At 38.7% G+C, this 20972-nt stretch overlaps 1 protein-coding gene and 1 non-coding gene across 16 annotated transcripts in view; both read right to left on the reverse strand.

The window, feature by feature from the left end:
* The window catches only part of NUP98 (nucleoporin 98 and 96 precursor), a 119988-nt gene that overhangs the window by 30966 nt on the left and 68050 nt on the right, over positions 1-20972 (reverse strand). For 13 of the 15 annotated variants that reach the window (XM_004050483.5, XM_019036762.4, XM_055355210.2 and 10 more), the window contains exons 15-21: positions 19169-19285; positions 17189-17487; positions 14711-14824; positions 13424-13562; positions 7827-8004; positions 6573-6737; positions 453-635 (exon numbers count right to left, since the gene is read on the reverse strand). In XM_004050483.5, coding sequence (XP_004050531.5) covers positions 453-635; positions 6573-6737; positions 7827-8004; positions 13424-13562; positions 14711-14824; positions 17189-17487; positions 19169-19285 — 1195 coding nt within the window. Of the gene's footprint in view, positions 1-452; positions 636-5843; positions 6738-7826; positions 8005-13423; positions 13563-14710; positions 14825-17188; positions 17488-19168; positions 19286-20972 lie in introns of those variants that run through there. The other 2 variants (XM_063710902.1, XM_055355214.2) reach the window with 1 other exon arrangement.
* On the reverse strand, positions 8780-8883 carry LOC115936344 (U6 spliceosomal RNA). The gene has a single exon (XR_004071840.1). It is a non-coding gene; the product is annotated as a U6 spliceosomal RNA (small nuclear RNA).

Genomic DNA, 20972 nt, shown 5'->3' on the forward strand with positions numbered 1-20972 from the left:
AATACAAAAAAAAAAAAAAAAAAAAAGTAGCCAGGTGTGGTGGTGGTACACGCCTGTAATCTCACCTACACAGGAGGTTGGGGCAGGGGAATCACTTGAACCCAGGAGGTGGAGGTTGCAGTGAACCGAGATCACACCACTCCACTCCAGCCTGGGAGACAGAGCAAAGAAACTCTGCCTCAAAAACAAAACACAACAAAATTGGGATTGGAACTAGGACTCTGGATTCTAATGCAGTTAAAACCAGAAACCCTATCTACTAGTTCTCAATATAGCCTTATCTCCTTGAATAAGAGAATGAGGCCCAGACATTGGCCATATTCTTGTATTTTTTTCCCCCATTACAGTGAGCACTCAATGATCTTAATAACCAAGGAAGAGACCTGATCCTATGCAATGGAGATAAAATATTAGTTTGGCTTTGTTATAAAAAAGGTGGGTTAGAACTTCACCTGTAAGACATGTGGATTAATTCCCAGTGAAGATGCAATATGTGTTGAGGCAGACACAGGTTCCTGATCCTCAGGCATGCTCTCTTCTAACATGGTATCCAAAACTGGCTCCTGGGTGATATCTACCATGTCACTGTCCAGTTCCACAACCCTCCCTAACTGCTCCACCTCTGGGCTCTGGCTCTGTAGACAGCAGAAAGATCAGGAAAGCAGCATTAAATTATACCAAACAGAAATAGATTCTAAATCAGATTTACTTTATTCAGAATATGATATAACAATTATTAGATTCAGCCCATTCTATGGTGAGGTAAGGCAGCAGATTTGCTAGAGTGATTTAAAATCAATTACCCCAAGATAAACCAGTACTTTGATCCAAATAAGGATTCATGTAGTCATCCCATTCTAATATTATGACCTGGTGTCTGGGACCTAAACCAGCACCCATGGTGAAACAAATGGTGGTCTTCAGAGACAAAGATTATGCTTTACTTGATCTAGCTAGCAACTACAATTTTCTGGTTTACACAGGGTCACCTTTTCCTAACACTGCCAGAAGCCATTGGAAAAAAAGAACAAAAGGTACAAATATCAAAGTCTCCAGTAACTGCTTTTTCTTAAAAACATTTAGAAATAAATTTCTAGTCAACACAATCTTGGGTCTGGAATTTAACTTTTGGGTTACTGAATCCTAAGGTTAAGCTGGTCTCTACTTGTGCAGTACCACATAAGATACGAGCACTATCTACTCTTCCAAAAAACAAAGTAATAATATTAGGAACAATTTTAATCTGGGAAGAATCCCTTTATGTTTAAAAATGTCAAGAGTTACATTTACATTTATTAAGCAGTTTTAAAAACAACTATGACTAACAGTCTATGATTTAAAAGGGTAAACACTCAAAGCTGAAACACTGTAAATTAATTGGTACAGTACAAATTCAATTACCTATATCCTAAAATGTTAGCAAATGACTAAGCCAATATTTGAAATATTTTCAAACCAAAAAAAATTCTAGACTGGGTTTGATGGCTCAAGCTTGTAATCCCAGCACTTTGGGAGGCCGAGGTGGGCAGATCACTTGAGGTCAGGAGTTCAAGACTAGTCTGGCCAACATGGTGGTGAAACTGTCTCTACTAAAAATATAAAAATTAGCCGATGTAGTGGCATGTGCCTGGGATTACAGGCACATGCCTATAATCCCAGCTACTCGGGAGGCAATGGAGGTTGTAGTGAGCCAAGACTGGGCCACTGCATTCCAGCCTGGGCAACAGAATGAGACTGTGTCTCAAAAAAAAAAAAAAAAAAAAAAATCCTGAAGGAGGAAAAAGCCCTGGTGATGATACCCAGGGCTCCCACTTAAATTTTAAGAACAGTGGCTGGTCACGGTGGCTCACACCCGTAATCCCAGCACTTTGGGAGACTGAGGTGAGTGGATCACCTGAGGTCAGGAGTTCGAGACCAGCCTGGTCAACATGAAGAAACCGTGTCTCTACTAAAAATACAAAAATTAGCCAGGTGTGGTGGCGTGTGCCTGTACTCCCAGTTACTTAGGAGGCTGAGGCAGGAAAATTGCTTGAACCTGAGAGGTGGAGGCTACAGTGAGCCAAGATTGTGCCACTGCACTCCAGCCTGGGTGAGAGTTAAACTCCCATCTCAAAAAGAAAAATAAATAAAATAGGCCAGGTCGTGAAGGCTTGATAAAATGGTTTATGGCTGTTTTCTGTGTCTAGCACATCACTAAGTTCAACACTTATTTATTTCATTATTTCTATTACCTAATGCAGTGCTTGGCACATGGTAGAGAAAGCAGTAAACTATAAAAAGATAAGGAGAGTGAGTGGGAGGAAAGAAAAAATGGGGAGGGGGAGAGTGGTTCCAATTTACTATACTACTCAACAAAGGAACACTGCTAATAGCAAGAGATGCTTACCTTGAACACTGTTTCAGATAACATGAGAGGATTTCATTAAATAACCAGATTAGAGACCTAACGGACTCGTCGTATGTTTACGAAGAATGCTAAGGATCAAAGTTTTATTTATTCTATTCACACAAACAGACTTCAAACCTGTAAGATATCATCTAATAAGTGGACAAGGGGGAAGGGAATTACTATGAAACTATGGTTAAGTGCCTAGAATGCCCTATATGTAAATTTTGTTGAAGTATATCTAAGTAACTGCAACATACTCCCCAAAGCTGTCTGTGTACTTATTTTCCTGGATATCTTGGCAGATCAGGTACCCTTTTTAGGCCAGTCCTGAAAAAAAAGTGTACTTAAAAAAAAAAAAAAAAGATGGCTCAGAAGTAACTGAGGAAAGGGAAGAGAAAGCCTACTGGGAGGTCGATGGAAAAGAACAGCACGCATAGGAAGAAGCAGCCAACGAGGACACCATTTTAACTCTCCCTTTCCTACAGTATAATCTCTTGAAGGCAGCATCATATTTATTTCCAAATAATGGCATGGCCCATTCCAAATACTAACTACACACATTATATCTGTAAAATGATTGTCTAAATATATGGAGGGTAACGTTTCACAACTGAAACCTTCAATGACTTGAGATCTCTCAAAAGACTGCTCCTCATTGAAACAAGGCTGCCAATACCTAATGATACAGCATTGCTTAATTCAGTAGGAAAAGTAAGATATATCAAGACACCCTCATTCAACAGAGTGAATGACAAGTCCAAGGTCAAACAGATATTTAAATAATTCATACTGTCCTCTCAGGCAAACAGTTTGATCCAATATAACTACTATTGTTGCCTGTCTCAAAAAGAACTAGTTTTCTAACTGTAAAGAATGTTTTTGGCTGGACGTGGTGGCTTATACCTGTAATTCCAGCACTTTGGGAGGCTGAGGCGGATCACTTGAGCCTAGAAGTTCGAGACCAGCATGGGCAGCATACTGAGGCCCCACCTCCACAAAAAATAATCACTTTTTTCCTTTAAAAAAGTTTAAAACTTATTTAGGCAGGGCGCTGTGGCTCCCGGCCTATAATCCCAGCACATTGGGAGGCCAAGGCAGGATACTCATTTGGCCAAGAATCTGAGACCAGCCTGGGCAACACAGCAAGATCCTGTCTCTAAAACAATAAATAAATAAATTAGCTGGCATGATGGCATGCACCTGCAGTCCCAGCTACTTGGGAGGTTGAGGTGGGAAGGATTGCTTGATCCCAAGAGTTCAACCAGCCTGAGGAACATAGGAAAACTTTGCCTCAGAAAAAAAAAAAAAAGTCATTAACTTATTTGAATGGATTCACTTAGTGAACAATGCTAAGTTTCTGAGCAAGCCAATTAGCCTGCCTTGATGTTACTGAACACAAGTTACACTTCAGTTATAAGGCAGGTACACTCTGGGGACTGTTGTGGGGTGGGGGGAGGGGGGAGGGATAGCTTTAGGAGATATACCTAATGCTAAATGACGAGTTAATGGGTGCAGCACACCAGCATGGCACATGTATACATATGTAACTAACCTGCACACTGTGCACATGTACCCTAAAACTTAAAGTACAATAATAATTAAAAAAAAAAAAAGTTTACAAAAAAAAAAAAAGGCTGAGGTAAAAACCTACACGTATCTCTACCTGAGTGCCAAAGGCCTGAGGTCTTTCAACATAGTTTTGAAACCTGATTGCACATTTCAACCACCTGGGGAGAAGCATTAAAATATAAATATGCCTGAGCCCCATGCCAAATCTGTGGAATCTAAGTCAAGCTTACCAGGGCATTGATGCAGCCAGCTGGAAATTGGATCCCAGACCAGGATTTTGAAACTAATGTTCTAACCACAGAACAAAATACTCTGCAACTACCTTAATTCATCTCTGTGACTAAGGTTTATCTGCCAACCAACATTTTCTCTAACCTAAAAGGTACAGGAGAGAAGATCACATGAAAATTTAGTTACCTTTATGTTTTCTGGTTGCTTAGATTTACTTGCTTTTTTTAAGAGCAAAAGCGAGGCTTAAGAACCAACTGGAAACAGGGGACTCACGATATTATATAAAAGGTAATGGAACAAATGTGACCATTAAAGAAAAATACACATCTTCCTAAATACCTAAAGAAACAGGCCTCTCTCCCCCAAGAGAAAAAGAAGCTGAAGTTTTGCAATCAACCTCTTTAAGGGGTGAGGTGATGGTATGCAGTCATCTTGACACAGAGATGAGAAGACTGCTATTTCCAGTATACTCAAACGGCACAAGTAGTTTCCCCGTGCAAAGTAAAATGTAGGGTCTTTGGTGCTAATAACAAACCACTGGCATTTCCCATCAGCTTCACTTGGGTCAGTGAGCAATAAATATGAAAGAATTCTCTAGAGTCCTACATTTCTGCTCCAATATACCAAGCTCAAGGCCTTCGAAAACAATGCAAGTAAACAAAACCTAAAGTCTGGACATTTAAATACCTCTATCCATTTCTCTCATTTCTGCTCTTCCCAACCAAAAGGTCAAAGACCATTTCCACTTCCTCAGTCAAAGCTACTTGCCCATTTTAGGCTAGCCATGGTGACTCACGCCTGTAGTCCCAGCACTTTGGGAGGCCAAGGTGGGAGGATCACTTGAGGCCAGGAGTTCAAGACAACATGAGTTGAGGCCAACATGGCAAAATCCCTTCTCTACTAAAAATACAAAAAATTAGATGAGTATGGTGGTACGCCCTGTAGTCCCAGCTGCTTGGGAGGCTGAGGAAGGAGGCTGCTTGAACCTGGGAGGCAGAGGCCACAGAGAGCCGAGACTGCACCAGTGCACTACAGCCTGGGCGACAACTCTTTCTCAAGGAAAAAAAAGGCTACTTGCCCATTTTAAATCCTTACTACCTCTTTTTGCTAGAACCTTGATCTGAAATTTTTGGGTGCTCAATTTTTCAAAGAGCTCTCACAAACACAAGTGTCAATATAGGAGTTCATAGTTATTTTTCTACTATTTCTATTCTGGCAATTAAAGAACCTGGAAACTACTGTCAACATTACAAACATTTTCCTGTCTGTCCATAAATGAAGCTTTTCTTTTTCAGCTGGGCCAACTGGAAAGAGGTTATCTTTAAGATCCTACATATTACTTTTATTACAGAAAATAAGGGCATCTGACTCTTTCCCTCAGAAATATATATATTTATAATAAATATATATATAAGATTATAAACAATTAGGAAAGAAGGAGATGATACAAAGCATATGAAAGACAAAATGAATATGGATAACTGGAAAACCAAGTCTATAGCATTTCATTTGTCAATGGAGATTTCTTAGGGGCATTCTAAATGCTACAAAGATTATAAACATAAAAGTCAATATATTTCCAGTTTCCCACATTTATCATAGCCTCCCCTCACCCTGTACGCGCAAACATGTATATACACACATTCTCCAGAAATGCCTCCTAAGAAATTATTTAATAAATCATAAAAACCACACATTTCAGCAGCCATAAGAATTATAGCATGGAAAATACCAAAGGTCTAGCTTTCAGCAGCTGAGAGGTAGACGATGCTTTACAAAGAAATCCCGTATCAATGATACAAGTAATTGCGATAAACAATGTAGGCCCTAATCTCCCCAAGCCAAATAATAATTCATTTACATTCCAAAACTATTTTTCATAAAGATTATGTACTATTAAAATACAAATATCAAGGTTACCCGAAGTATAAGCAAACAACTTAAAAAAAATGGAGATTAAAAACCCTTTCAGAAAGCTAATTGAACTTTTAAAAAACCATGGAGGTAAAGAAAAAGATTAAACTGCACATCAGGTAGTCAATAAAGGCAGAATTTACTGTGCATGAACCCACATGAGCAAATCTTAAGTTAATCACTGAGCAGAGAATTCAGCAAGTCCAAATGAGAGAGAACAAAGGGTTTAAAAATGACAATCTGTAGAGGAATAATCCAAACAGCAAGAGAATTCTTTAAATCTCTCCAGTAAAAAGACAGATGCCTGCAAGACCTCACGCCCTCCCTTGTACTTGTTTCAACGTGATTGCCAATGTTTGTACTCTTCAAAGTTCCAAGGGTCATAAAACAGCTTTGTATTAGCTGAATGACTTGCTTTCAACTTCGGTATCACGGATTCCATTCAAATTCACTGTCCTTTTTTCTCTACCTGAGGTGGAGGTGCAGGTTTGCCATTAAGAGCCATCTGCAAGGGCGTAGTCTGGCTTGCAGGAGGCAAAGGAGCAGTCTTCAACTTCTTTGTACTAGTTTTAGATGGATGCTCCTCCTCCTCTTCATCAGAATCCTGAAGGCCATACTTAGAAAAATGGGAGACCTAAGGAAGAGAAGAACCCCACAAAACAACTTAAACATTATGCTTTCCCAATACCTGCCTTTGCAATCTTGCAGCATTACTTTAAGAAAAAAGAAAGAAAAGGGGAGAAGTATCTAAGTATTTAAAGCAAAATATATCACCTATCACACTTTTATCTAAGATTTAGAAGACGTTTGATGTATGCTCTAGTTGCTCATACTAGTAAATTAATAAAGATTACATAATATACATTAAAATGTCATTTAAACTGCAATCATTAATATAGGAAACTTAATCCAAAGACTTGTTATTATTTTCACAGACATATATTGCCTGTTATCCTCTATCTACCCAAGGGCCTTTAACAAGTTAAATAATTCAACCAGCCTAGAATGGGAGGAAATCATTGGATTAAACTATTACGGACAGTCAACCTCTTCATCTCCAAAAATCTTTAAAAGTAAGAATGACAATTACATAGGAAGAGTTGATCCAATAGACACCTGCCTGATGAATTACTGAAGTCCCTAATGATGACAAACATTAGAAAAACTACACCTTAGAAATGTATTTATAAATCCTCATAGGAGTTGGGTAGAGGACTTGAATCACGAGCCCACAGAGTTTGTAAGAACTCATTACTGCTGAATTTTAACTAGGTTTGTAGTTTGGAGTGAATCATAATGTATCTGTACATCTCTTTCCAAATTTCTAAAAATAGAGAATTTGGCTGGGTGTAGTGGCTTACAACTGTAATCACAGTACTTTTGGGAGGCCAAGGAGGGAAGATTGCTTGATCCCAGGAGTTGGAGACCAGCCTGGTCAACGCTGAGAAACTCGATCTTTACAAACATTTTAAAAAGTAGCCAGGCATGGTAGTGCATGCCTGTAATCCCAGCTACTTGGGAGGCGGAGGCAGAAGGATTGCTTGAGCCCAGGAATTTGAGGCTGCAGGGAGCTATGATCCCACCACTGTACTCCAGCCTGAGCAACAGAGCAAGACCCCCATCAATCAATCAATAGAATTTAGCAAAGGATCCCTTCCAACATAAACGTTTTGTGACTCCAAATATAGTTTATAAAAGTCTGAACTGGGTTAAATGACTATACCTTAAACACCCAAGAACCAGTTTCAGGCCGGTATTCTTTGAATTGAGCTCCCTGTTTCCTTGAAACTGCTTCCAATCTTCCTTCATAGTTGATATCAGCAAGGCGATCTGGGCTCTTTATTAAACAACGAGATGTTTTATCTGTTGGCCAAACTCCATCCAATGTAACTTCAGCCTTCCTGTAAAACATAACCAATTAAAGTAACCAATTAAAGTAAAAGCGCTTCATATATAAGACCAGAAAGCCAGCTAACACATAAATAGTGAATAATGGTAACTATGTTGCCTTGGAATTATTCTGCATGTGTCATAAACTTGAATTTTGCCCCATAAGCTTAAGAGCAAGGAGTCACTCCTACACTGACAACTCAATATCTGGTTCTAGAGTCAGACTGCATTTATTTAAATTACCATGGTACATCAATTATTTCCAATCTAATTTTCACACTTAAGCTAGGAATCACTAACTTATTTAAGTTACAGTCCAGTGGTACGAACCAAGTCTTACGCAGGTCTTAAAGGGCTACTGTACTAAATAATAATAAAAAACAGCTACTACCCATTTACTAAAAACAAATGCTTAGAAAATGAAGTATCAGGAATATCGGTATGAAGATGACTACAAGAGTGGTAGTGTACCACTTCTAATATTAATACCAGAGTTCAAGTGTTGCTCCTATTCATTTTGTATGCCTTACACCTAAACACAGTGACTACTAGGATGTAATAGGTAGATGCTGCTCTCCATTTCCTGCTTCCCGGAGCCCCTGGCAAATACTACTCTACTTTGTTTCTATAAAGTTGACTTATCCCAGATACATCACAATATAGTACTTGTCTTTTTGTGACTGGCTTACTTCACTTAGCATGTCCTCAAGGTTCATCCATGTTATAGCATATATCAGAATTTTCTTCCTGAGGCTGAATAACATATATTTTTTAATTTTTAAAATAAAAAATACGGAATGCTTCATGTATTTGTGTGTTATCTTTGTGAGGGACCATGCTAATCTTCTCTGTAGGCTGAATAGTGTTTTATTGCATGTATATACCACATTTTGTGTACCCATTCACTTATCAATGAACATTTGGGTGACTTTTACCTACTGGCTGTTGTGAATAGTGTTGCTATGAACATGGGTATACAAATGCTTGAGATCCTGCTTTCAATTTTGTATATATACCCAGAAGTGGAGCTGCTGGATCAGACAGTAATTCTATTTTTAACTCTTCCGGGAACCACCATACTGTCTTCCATAGTGGCTGCACTGTTATACATTCCCACCAATGGTGCACAAAGGTTCCAATTTCTCCACATTGGCAGACACATGGCAATTTGTTTCTTATTAGACTGAGTCTCGCTCTGTCACCCAGGCTGGAGTGCAGTGGCACATTCTTAGCTCACTTCAACCTCTGCCTACCGGGTTCAAGTGAGTCTCGAACCTCAGCCTCCCAAGTAGCTGAGAGTACAGGCGCCCGCCACAACACCCGGCTAATTTTTGTACTTTTAGTAGAGATGGGGTTTTGCCATGTTGGTCAGACTGGGCTCAAGCTATCCACCTGTCTCGGCCTCCCAAAGTGTTGGGATTATGGGCGTGAGCCACCACGCCCGGCCATTTTTTTTTTTCTAGTAACCATCCTAATGGGTATGGTATCTCATTGTGGTTTGATTTGCATTTCTCTAATGATTAGTGATGTTGGCCATCTTTTCATGTACTCCTTGGTCATCTGTATATCTTTGGAGAAACGTCGATTCAAGTCCTTTGCCAATATTTTCTTCTTTTTTGAGAGACAGGGTCTCCCTCTCCCGCTCAGGCAGGACAGAAGTGGCATGATCACAGCTCACTGTAACCTCTGTTCGAGACCAGCCTGGCCAACATGGTGAAACTCCTGAGTTCAGCTGAACCTCCTGCCTCAGCCTCCTGAGCAGCTAGGACTACAGGTGTGTGCAACCATGCTTGACTACTTAAAAAATTTTTTTTGTAGATACAGGGTCTTCCTATTTTCTTGAACTCCTGGCCTCAAGCAATCCTCACTTCTCTGCCTCCCAAAGTGCTGGGATTACAGCATAAGCCACTGCACCCATCTTCTTTGCTCATTTTTTAAATGGGTTATTATTTTTGTTGTTGCTATTGAATTGCAGGATTCTTTATATTCTGGCTATGAACCCCTTATCAAATATGATTGGCATATATTTTCTCCTATTCTTATAGGTTGCCTTTTCACTTGTCTTTTGCTGTGCAGAAGGTTTTCAGTTTGATATAGTGTCATTTGTCTATTTTTGCTTTTGGTGCTTATACTTTTTGATGTTATATCTGAGAAATCATTGCCAAAACCAATATTATGAAGCTTTTCCTCTGTGTTTTCTTCTAAGAGTTGTACATTTTTGGATCTCACACTTAGGTATTTTATCCATTTTGGGTTAATCTTTGTATATGGCGTAACTTCACTCTTTTGTATGTGGATATCCAGTTTGCCTGCATCCTTTGTTGAAGAGACTATCTTCTCCCGATCAAATAATTCTTTTTTTTTTTTTAGTTTTTTTATGTGTGCCCCACACCACCCTGCCCCCAAGTAATTTTTATACCTTACTGAAAATCATTTAAGACTGGGCGTGGTGGTTTACACCTATAATCCCAACACTTTGGGAGGCCAAGGCAGGCCAAACACTTCACCTCAGGAGTTTGAGACCAGCTGGGCAGGCAACAAGGCAAAACCTCATCTCTACAAAAAATACAAAAATTAGCCGGGCGTGGTGGTGCATCTCTGTGGTCCCAGCTATTTAGGAGGCTGAGGCAGGAAAATAGCTTGAACCTGGGGGCAGAGGTTGCAGACAGTCATGATCACATCACTACACTCAAGCCTGGGTGACACAGCAAGACCCTATCTCGAAAATCATTCGACTATATAGATGAAGTTTTATTTCTGGGCTCTCTATTACATTCCATTGGTATTTATGTCTGTATGCCACTACCATACTGTTTTGATTATTATAGATTTATAATAAGTTTTGAAATTTGGACATGTGAGACCTCCAAATTGTTCTTTTTTGAGAGTGTTTGGCTATTTGGAGATTTCTGAAATTCTATATGGATTTTTCTATTTCTACAAATCATGCCACTGGGATTTTGATAGGGACTGCATCAAATTTATGCTTCACTGTAGGCAGTATTGACATTTTAACAATATTAAGTTTTTTTCTTTGACACGTGGTCTCGCTTTGTCACACAGGCTGGAGTGCAGTGGTGTAATCTACAACCTCCGCCTCCCAGGTTCAAGCCATTCTCTAGCCTCAGCCTCCGGAGTAGCTGGGATTACAGGTATGCGCCACCACGTCTGGCGAATTTTTGTATTTTTAGTAGAGGTGGGGTTTCACCATGTTGGCCAGGCTCACTTGTCTCAACTCCTGACCTCAAGTGATCTGCCCGCCTAGGCCTCCTGAAGTGCTGGGATTACAGGCATGAGCCACTGCACCTAGCTAAACAATATGAAGTTTTCTAACTCATGAGTATGGTCTGTCTTCCATTTATCTGTGTCTGGTGTACTTTCTTTCAACAATGTTTTGCAGTTTTGTATAAACAAGTCATTTACCTCCCTGGTTAAGTTTATTTGTGTATATTTTATTCTTTTTGATGCTACTATACATATATGAAATGTTTTCTTAATTTTTGTTGTTAGTGTATAGCAGTGCAACTGATTTTTCCATGTTGATTCTGTATCTTGTAACTTTGTTGAATTTGTTTATAACTAGTAAGTTTTTTTGTGTGGCATCTTTAGGGATTTCTACACAAGATGTCATCAAAGAACAGAGATAATTTTACCACTTTTCAAAACTGTATTAACTTTTATTTTTCTTGCCTAATTGCTCTGACCAGGACTTGCAGTAGTATATTTGGGAAAAGTGGCAAAAGCAGGCATCCTTGTGTTGCCTTGTCTCAAAGGAAAAGCCTTCTGTATTTGAGTGCCTTTATTATGAAAGAGTGTTGGATTTTGGTAAATACTTTTTCTGTATTATGATGATGATGATGATGTGGTGTATTCCTTTATCTTGTTAAAGTGGTATGTTTCACTGACTTTTGTATGTTGAGCCATCCATGCATTCCAGAATAAATCTTTTGGCCATGATGTGTAATCCTTTCAATACGCTGTTAAATTCTGCTTCCTAGGGCTCTGTTGATGACTTTTTCATCAATATACTCATCAAGTGGTCTGTAGTTTTCTTTCCTTGCAGTGTCTTTGGTTACTGAATAAGGTAACACTTGCCTCATAGAATGAGTGTGGAAGTATTCCCTTCTCTTCAATTTTTTGGAAGAGTCTGAGTAGGATTGGTGTTATTTCTTTAAACGCTTAGTAGAATTCACCAATGAAGCCATTTGATTCTAGGTTTTTCTTTTTTGACAAGTTTGTGATTACTGAGTCAATCTCTTTACTAATTATTGGCCTGGCACGGTGGCTCATGCTTGTAATCCCAGCACTTTGGGAGGGCGAAGTGGGCAGATCACCTGAGGTCAGGAGTTCAAGACCAGCCTGGTCAACATGGCAAAACCCTGTCTCTACTAAAAATACAAAAATTAGCTGTGCATGGTGGCGGGCACCTATAATCCCAGCTACTCTGGAGGCTGAGGCAGGAGAATCGCTTGAACCCAGGGGGCAGAGGTTGCAGTAAGCTGAGACTATATCACTGCACTCCAGCTTGGGCAAAAGAGTGAAACTCTGTCTCAAAAGAAGAAAGAAAGAAAAGAAAGAAAGAAGAGAAAGGGAAAAGAAAAGAAGCGGAAGGGGAAAGGAAAGGAAAAGGATTGATCGATCTGCTCAGATTTTCTATTTCTTCCTGATTCAGGGTTGGTAGGTTATGAAGATAAATAATTTTCACTATAGCCCTTTCACTTGACTAAAGAGATATTAGAAGCTAGGATCTCACACTAAAATAGAGAGTTAAGTATAGCCACAGCAGAAACAGGAATAAAGCAAAATACTATTAAAAAGAGTTTTTGAAATTAGCAGTTGGACCCAATAAAATCAGGGAGGCTGGGCAGCGTGGCTCACACCTGTAATCCCAGCACTTTGGGAGGCCGAGGTGGGAGGATCACTTGAAATCAGGAGCTCAAGACCAGCCTGGCCAACATGGTGAAACTCTGTCTCTACTAAAAATACAAAAATTAGCCAGGCATGGTGGCGGGTGCCTACAATCCCAGCTACTTGGGAGGCTGAGGCAGGAGAATCGCTTGAACCTGGGAGTCGGAGGTTGCAGTGAACTGACATCATTCCACTGCGCTCCAGCCTGGGCAACAAGAGCAAAACTCCATCTCAAAAAAAAAATTATAATAGTAAAATGAAATGAAATGAAATGAAATAAAATAGAATAGAATCCAAGGAATGTAAAAAAATAAATTAAAAAATAAAATCAGGGAAAAGGAGTTCAAAATCACAGTATAGCATTTCTTTGCCATTTATACTTTTAAATCAAAGTAGAGACAATAAATGTACTCTATAGTAAGGAAAGCAAGCTACAGAAGCATACATCTAAACACATTTATGTTTACAGAAAAAAAAATTGTGATTTAGCTGATAATTTTCTGTATGTACATAAACTCTTACCTATTTAGCCCTTCACCCACAGGTGGTTTTTGGTTATCATCTAAGTAGACAACTACTTCTTTCCTCCGGATATGCACAATATCATCCAAATTTAGATTTGTCAAATTCACATCTCCTTCAAAATAGATTGAACCATAACCTATAAATCAGAGCAAATAGTTAAAAATTCATTCTGTATGAAGGCAAATGCCTACTTTACAACTATAGTGATTAAACAATCACAAGGAGAAAGCAGTTTTAAGTATTAGTATTTTAAATCATTCAGCAATTCCTAGACTGGTAAGAATGGGGACTTAGGGAGTAACTTCAATTACACTGTTATCTGATTTAAAATCTGCATTTTTCTTTTTTTTTTTTTTGGCAAGGTCTTGTTCTGTTGACCAGACTTAAGTGCAGTGGTCCTGGCTCACTGCAGCCTGAACCTCCTAAACTGAAACAATCCTCCCACCTCAGCCTCCCAAGTAGCTGCGACTACAAGCACATATCACCAGGCCTGGCTAATTTTCTTTACTTTTTGGTAAAGGTGAGGTCTCACTATGTTGCCCAGGCTGGTCTAGAACTCCTGAGCTCAAGTGATCCTCTCACCTCAGCCTCCCAAAGCGCTAGAATTACAGGTGTGAGTCACTGCGACAGGCCTAACATCTGCATTTTTATAAAACTCCCATTAGCCTCAAAACAACCTTCTTAAATCTCTTCCCATTTATCTATAATGACGCTATATAAACAAACCTTCGCACTTGGCCTGGCATATGGGTTAAAATGCCTGAGCTCTTTTTAATACAATATAGCACAGTGGCATTTCCCACAAGAAAATTATCAGTAATAATAACATGAAGTTCATGCTAAGTGTTATACATCTCTTGCCTATTATTCAATTTTCTCAGAAGTTCTTGGTATTTCCAGTATTTTCTTTAATTACAGAAAATTAAAATGACCCAAATAGTTACTAGCACCAAACAGGTATACCTAAGCCCAAAGAATATTATATGGTTCTGTGCTTCTCAGGAGGCTGAGGCAGGAGAAATGCTTGAGCCCAGGAGTTGAGATCTGCCAGGCAATGTAGCAAGACCCCATCTCAACAGAAAAAATAAAATAAATAAAAATTTAAAAATTTACATGGTTCCAGTCTTTCTTGTTTTGTTACTTATCAATCAAAGTATTTAAGATTCAGGCCAAGGTGGGCCCAAATGTAGGAAAATGAAGATTCAGCTATCAAAAGCTTCCCCTAATTACAAAAATAAGGTGCAACTCTCTGGCTTAATCACTAAGTGCTAAACTCACACTTACCTTTCCGACCAATAGTGAAGTCAGAGACAATGCACTCCCCTTTTTCATTGGTAATTTTAGCAAGGTCATCCATAGATGGAATAGTATAGTAACCAACCTTAGTGAGAATAATACCTGTGACAAAAAAAAAAAAAAAAAAAACAGAAAAAAAAATAACCTGAAATAATCAGCAACTAAATCATCATATAAAGAGAAAATATATCAGAATGAAGAATTTTCCAAACTACTTTTCTACCAAACATGATTCCTAGGAGAAGGGGTGTGTGAGTGTGTGTGTGTGAGTGTGTGTGTGTGTGTGTGTGTGTGTGTGTGTGTGTGTGTGAAAAGCTTCATGGTCAAATAGGTTTGAAGAACATACATATGATACATCAAAGAGTCTAAAACTTACAGTAAATAGCCTATTAAACTCTGCTTAACCTCGTGTTTTTCCAGATTTAACCACAGAACATTATTTTCAGAGGACACCCATTAACATCCCGGACTATAAAAGGCACCCCATAAAATACTCTGAGAAAAGCTTAATCAGCTTTTTATTTTATTTTACACACAAGGATACCAAAACCCAAGTGGAAATAACTTGCGTTGGCTTATACTGTAATTTAACAATAGAAGTAGATATAAAACTCCAAACCCAATTCTTCTTGTTTCATTGCCTGTTTTGCATAAACCTCTTTTATTTTTCAAATTTACACTCCCAAATAAAGAGCTAAAAGAAAGATGAAAAATCCAGCCAGGCAAGCCCACGCCTGTAATCCAAGGACTTTGGGAGGCCGGGGTGAGTAAATCACTTTAGGCCAGGAGTCCAAGACAAGCCTGGCTAACATGGCAAAAATCCATTATCTACCAAAAATACAAAAATTAGCTGGGCATGGTGGCGGGTGCTTGTAATCCCAGCTACTCGGGAGGTTGAGGAAGGAGAATCGCTTGAACCTGGGAGGCAGAGGATGCAGTGAGCTGAGATCACACCACTGCACTCCAGCCTGGGCAACAAAGAGCGAAACTCGGAAGGAAGGGAGGGAGGGAGGAAGGAAGAAAAGAAGAAAGAAAGAAAAAATTAAAATAGAAAAAAAATAACCAAAATAAAAAAAGCAGAGCGCTGAAAAACTCAAGGAAAGTAGTGGAACACTGGTGTGCTTGCTTGCTCTATTCACTCCTTGTCCTACTTGTAGTCAGATATAAGGCTAAGTTGCTCTCTGAGAGAAAAGTATTTCAGGCCAACATCAGACCAAACTCCAGGCTCCAGCAACACCCACTTGTATACTTGCTTCTTGGGAAGGGAACTCTAAATTGGGTGGCAGCAAACAAGGTAAATGAAAAAACTAGAATATAAAACTTCCTATTAAAAAGATATATAGTAGCATAATAAATTCATGTAGATATACATACACAAATACAGATTAAGCACCTGGAATTCTTTTCTTTTTTTTTTTTTAGGAGACAGGATCTTGGTCTGTCAACCCAGGCTGGAGTTCAGTGGCATAATCATAGCTCACTGCAACCTTGAATCCTGGGTTCAAGTGATCCTCCCACCTCAGCTTCCGTAGTAGCTGCAACTACAGGTACATGCCACCACACCTGGCTAATTACTTTTAAGTTTATTGTAGATATCAGGTCTTGCTATGTTGCCCAGACTGATTTCAAACTTCTGGGTTCAAATGATCCTCCCACCTAAGCCTGCCAAAGTGCTGAGCCACCACACCCAGGCTACCTGGGATTCTTACTGTCAAAGTATAAAGTTCTTTCCTTATGATACTAAATAACCAAATATATATATATATATATATATATATAATGGCAATAAGAAAACTAAATATAAATTTTGGAGACACTTCAAGAATACCACAAAACACCCAAAATGGGCTGGGCATGGTGGCTCATGCCTGTAATCCTAGCACTTTGGGAGGCCAAGATAGGAGGATCGCTTGAGCCCAGGATTTTGAGACCAGCCCAGGAAACATGGCAAAACAAAAGATGCAAAAATTAACGGGGTGTGGTATCATGTGCCTGTAATCCCAGCTACTCGGGTGGCTGAGATGAGAGGTCCTGATCCCTGGAGGTTGAGGTTGCAGTGAGCCAAGACTGCGACACTGCACTCCAGCCTGGGCAACAGAGCGACACTGTCTCAAGAAAAAACAAACAAACAAACAAACAAACAAAAAACAATAAGCAATCTATCCGAGTTTACAAAGCCAGGGAAAATATCAGGATAGTCTCTTTGGTTATAAAATTTGGGTTCTTTAGACTACACCAGGATAATTAAATATGTATCAATTTTCATACTCTAAGGTCCAAAGAGTATGCGAACTCTGAATCAACTAAAGCATAAAACTGTTTAAATATTAAGCTCTCCTATGTGGGATCACATAAAATAATACTTAAAATGCCAAACAGCTGACTTCCATATGTTGAATATCTGCAACAAGCAAGTCATCTCGAATGACTGGTAAGAGATTAAACATGCATCAATCTGAACCTGACCTGCTGGGTGCATATGGTAAGAATTATTTTCTATTTCTTCTCGGTCATCCTGAAGCGACTCATCATGAAAAGAGGTTTCTTCACTGCTTCCTTCCAGCCCATTTCGCAAAGCAGCACGCATGTTTAATGCAACAATGGTATCATCCACACTGTTGCTGTTGCTGTGTTTATTTCCAGCACTTTCTGGGGTTTGAGGAATAGGTTTGGCAATAGGGTTAGTATAAAAATGTGACACAAGGGAATCTTCATCTCCATCCTGCTGGTGATTCTCATCAACAGGTTTGCTTAGGAAACTAAATCTGAAAAGGAAAAGAAATAATACCTTAGCCTCTTGTAGTAGTAATAACAATGATAATAGCTAACTAATACCGAGCCTTTACTAAGTGCCTGGCACTGTTCTGGATAGTTCCATGTATTAAAAATTCACTTAATACTTACTACAGCAGTACTGTGAAACAGATAATTACTATCTCTATTGTATACTCTCCTATGTGGAATCAAATAATTGGTTAATTTTAAGATTAAAAACTGAAAAAAAGTTAGGTTTTTAAGATTACAATCAACAAAATGTTAAAAAATGCTTTATAAATAATAATAAAAAAAACACTAGAATTTTATCCAAAAGAAAAAAAAAACAGGAGTGCAAAGGTGTCTATACAAAGGGTTTCTTTTTTTTTTTTTCTTTTTCGTGATGCAGCCCTCAGGAGGCCCTGAGAACTTGTGCCAGTATATAAGGATTTTTACTGAAGCACTGTTTTGAGTAGAGGAATACCAGATAATCTAAATGTCCACTAACAAGGAACTGGTCAAGTTATCTTACATTCACAATAATGACTTATGCAATCATTAAAAAAGAAAAGACAAATATATTCATACAGATAATGGAAAGGCATTTCTAATAAAATAAATGGAAATAAGCAGGTTACAGAATATATCATTCATGCATAATCTTTATATAATAAAATATATTTATAAAGAAATAAATTTCGGCTGGGTGTGGTGGATAACGCTTGTAATCCCAGCACTTTGTGAGGCCGAGGCGGGTGGATCACTTGAGGTCAGGAGTTCGAGGCCGACGCGGGTGGATCACTTGAGGTCAGGAGTTCAAGACCAGCCTGACCAACATGGCGAAACCCTGTTTCTACTAAAAATACAAAAAAAATTAGCTGGGCTTTGGAGGTGCATGCCTGTAATCCCAGCTACTCAGGAGGCTGAGGCAGGAGAATTGCTTGAATAATTCACATCAGAGGATGCAGTGAGCCGAGATCGTGCCACTGCACTCCAGCCTGGGTAATAAGAGCAAAACTCCGTCTCAAAATAAATAAATAAATAAATTTCTGAAATGAAAGAATATATACCTAACTATTAAGAATCACTGTACAAGGCTGGGCACGGTGGCTCACGCGTGTAATACCAACGTTTTAGGAGGCCAAGGCGGGCAGATCACTTGAGGTCAGGAGCTCGAGACCATCCTTGGCTAACAAGGTGAAACCCCGTCTCTACTAAAAATACAAAAATTAATCAGGCATGGTGGCGGGTGCCTGTATTCCCAGCTACATGGAAGGGTGAGGCAGGAGAATCGCTTGAGCATGGGAGGCGATCTTGGCTCATGCCACTGCACTCCAGCCTGGGCGACAGAGTGAGACTCTGTCCCAAAAAAAAAAAAAAAAAGAAAGAAAATCACCACAGACAAAATATCCCTTAAAGGGCTGAAGGGTGTCAAATACATGCTAACCCTGTCCAAAACAAGATACACAAATACCAAAATAGTTCTGAAGCACTAAATCAGAACTCCAATAATTTTAAGGTTTAATGAATTCAAAAGACAAAAATATGATTTGATTTCTAGGTGCTCATAAGCTGTAATACTTCTATGCAATATTCATCAAACTTCATAAATTGTCATAAATTCCTAAGAATGTCTTAAAAATGAGACTATGACTCTCTACTAAGAAGAACTCAAAACAGAATTCAGTGTACCTCTCTCCATTTTCTGGATATTCAGATGGTGAAGCTAGATTTTCTGAATCACGATTAACAGGAGAAAAGAGATTGCTATTATTAAGGTTCTTCAAAACCAACTTCTTAATGCTCTTCCTATAAACAAGAAACCAAAAGAAGAAGAAAAAAATTACTCAGGCATACAGATATGTCCCAGACATTATCTTAAAAACTGGAGTCCAGTGGTGCACTTCTGCTCGACTCTTGTACACCTAAGAATAACCTAACAAGTTTCATTTATAAACGCTTCCTAGGATTGTATAGCCAAAACACAAGGTGTCAAATACACTGCACTATGGTGTTTGAAAGAATAAAACTAAACACCTTCAAGTCAAAGTGGAAAATCCCCTTGAAAACTGTCCTCCTCCCAGCTCTGAGCACTTTATCCAGACACTTCGTTCACTCAGCACACTATGTTTGTATTTCAATCATCTGTATACTCTCTAAATGCTTTCTCTCTCTTTTGGCAGTACAAACGTATGGCTGTCTCACCATACAACTCATAGTGCTGTCTTGAATGAAAAAGGTAAATAGACATTTGCTGACTAAAAAGTTTTTTCTTTTTACTTTCTTTGGTTTGCCCAAAGAGAGAGAATTTTTTAAAAACATGACAAGAAAGTATTGAAGTAAAAAATCCTGTTATCAAATAATGCAAATGATCAATCACAAATACCTAAAAAGTTCAGGTTTTTCTCTTTTTTCTTTTTTTTTTTTTAGACAGAGTCTCGCTGTGTCACCCACGCTGGTGTGTAGTGGTACAATCGCTGATCATGGCTCACTACAGCCTTGACTTACTTCCCAGACTCAGGCTATTCTCCCACCTCAGCTTCCCAAGTAGCTGGGACAATAGGCACCCACCACCATGCCTGGACACTATTTTGTTGAAACAAGGTTTTGCCAGGTTGCCCAGGCTGGTCTAACTTAGCCTAATGTAAGAGCACTGTACTCATTCACTACAGAGTACACACTCTTTTCAAGTACACATGGAACATTTATAAACTAACAATATATTGGGCCATTAAAGGAACTCTCAAATTTCTAAGAATTGCTATTGCTATCGCCTTTTACTTTTCATCTAGAAGTTAATAACAAAAACATAAAAAAAAACAGAGTTGAACTAAAAGGAAAATTTACATATTTAAATGCATATATTTGACAGAAGGAAAGCTGAAAATCAAAGGGGAAAGGAGAAAGGAACAAGATAATACATATTAATAAGATATAATAAATTAAAAACTGATGAAATACGAAACAATCACAGGAGCGAGAACATCAATAATGCCATAAGTTAGTTCTTTGAAGTTACCAGTAATACTGGGAGATCCCTGGTCAAACAGAAAAAGAGAAGGCACAATAAAAGTCAATGTTGGGAATGAAAAAGTAGGTGTCCCTATAGACGCCACTGACATTAAAAAAAAAAAAAGACCAGGGTATTTTTAAACAACTTTATGCCAATAAATTTGAAATTTTAGTTATTGAAATGAATACATATTACAAAAATATAACATCAAAAGTCACTCAAAATATAAAATAAAAAGCTGAATAATCCTCTAACTCTTACTTTTTCCCCCAAACAGTCTTATAAATACTACTTCAGACCCATCTATCATTACCAGTACCAAACATCTGATGTTACCATCAGATTAGATTACCAACTTTTCTTTCTTTTTTTTTTTTTTTTTTGAGACAGGCTGGAGTGCAGTGGTGGTATCATAGCTCACTGCAAACTTGAATTCCTGGGCTCCTGTGATGCTCCCACCTCAGCCTCCCAAATAGCTGGGAC

The sequence above is a fragment of the Gorilla gorilla genome, chromosome 9, assembly GCF_029281585.2.
Source record: "Gorilla gorilla gorilla isolate KB3781 chromosome 9, NHGRI_mGorGor1-v2.1_pri, whole genome shotgun sequence".
In the NCBI taxonomy this organism is placed as follows: Eukaryota; Metazoa; Chordata; class Mammalia; order Primates; family Hominidae; genus Gorilla; species Gorilla gorilla.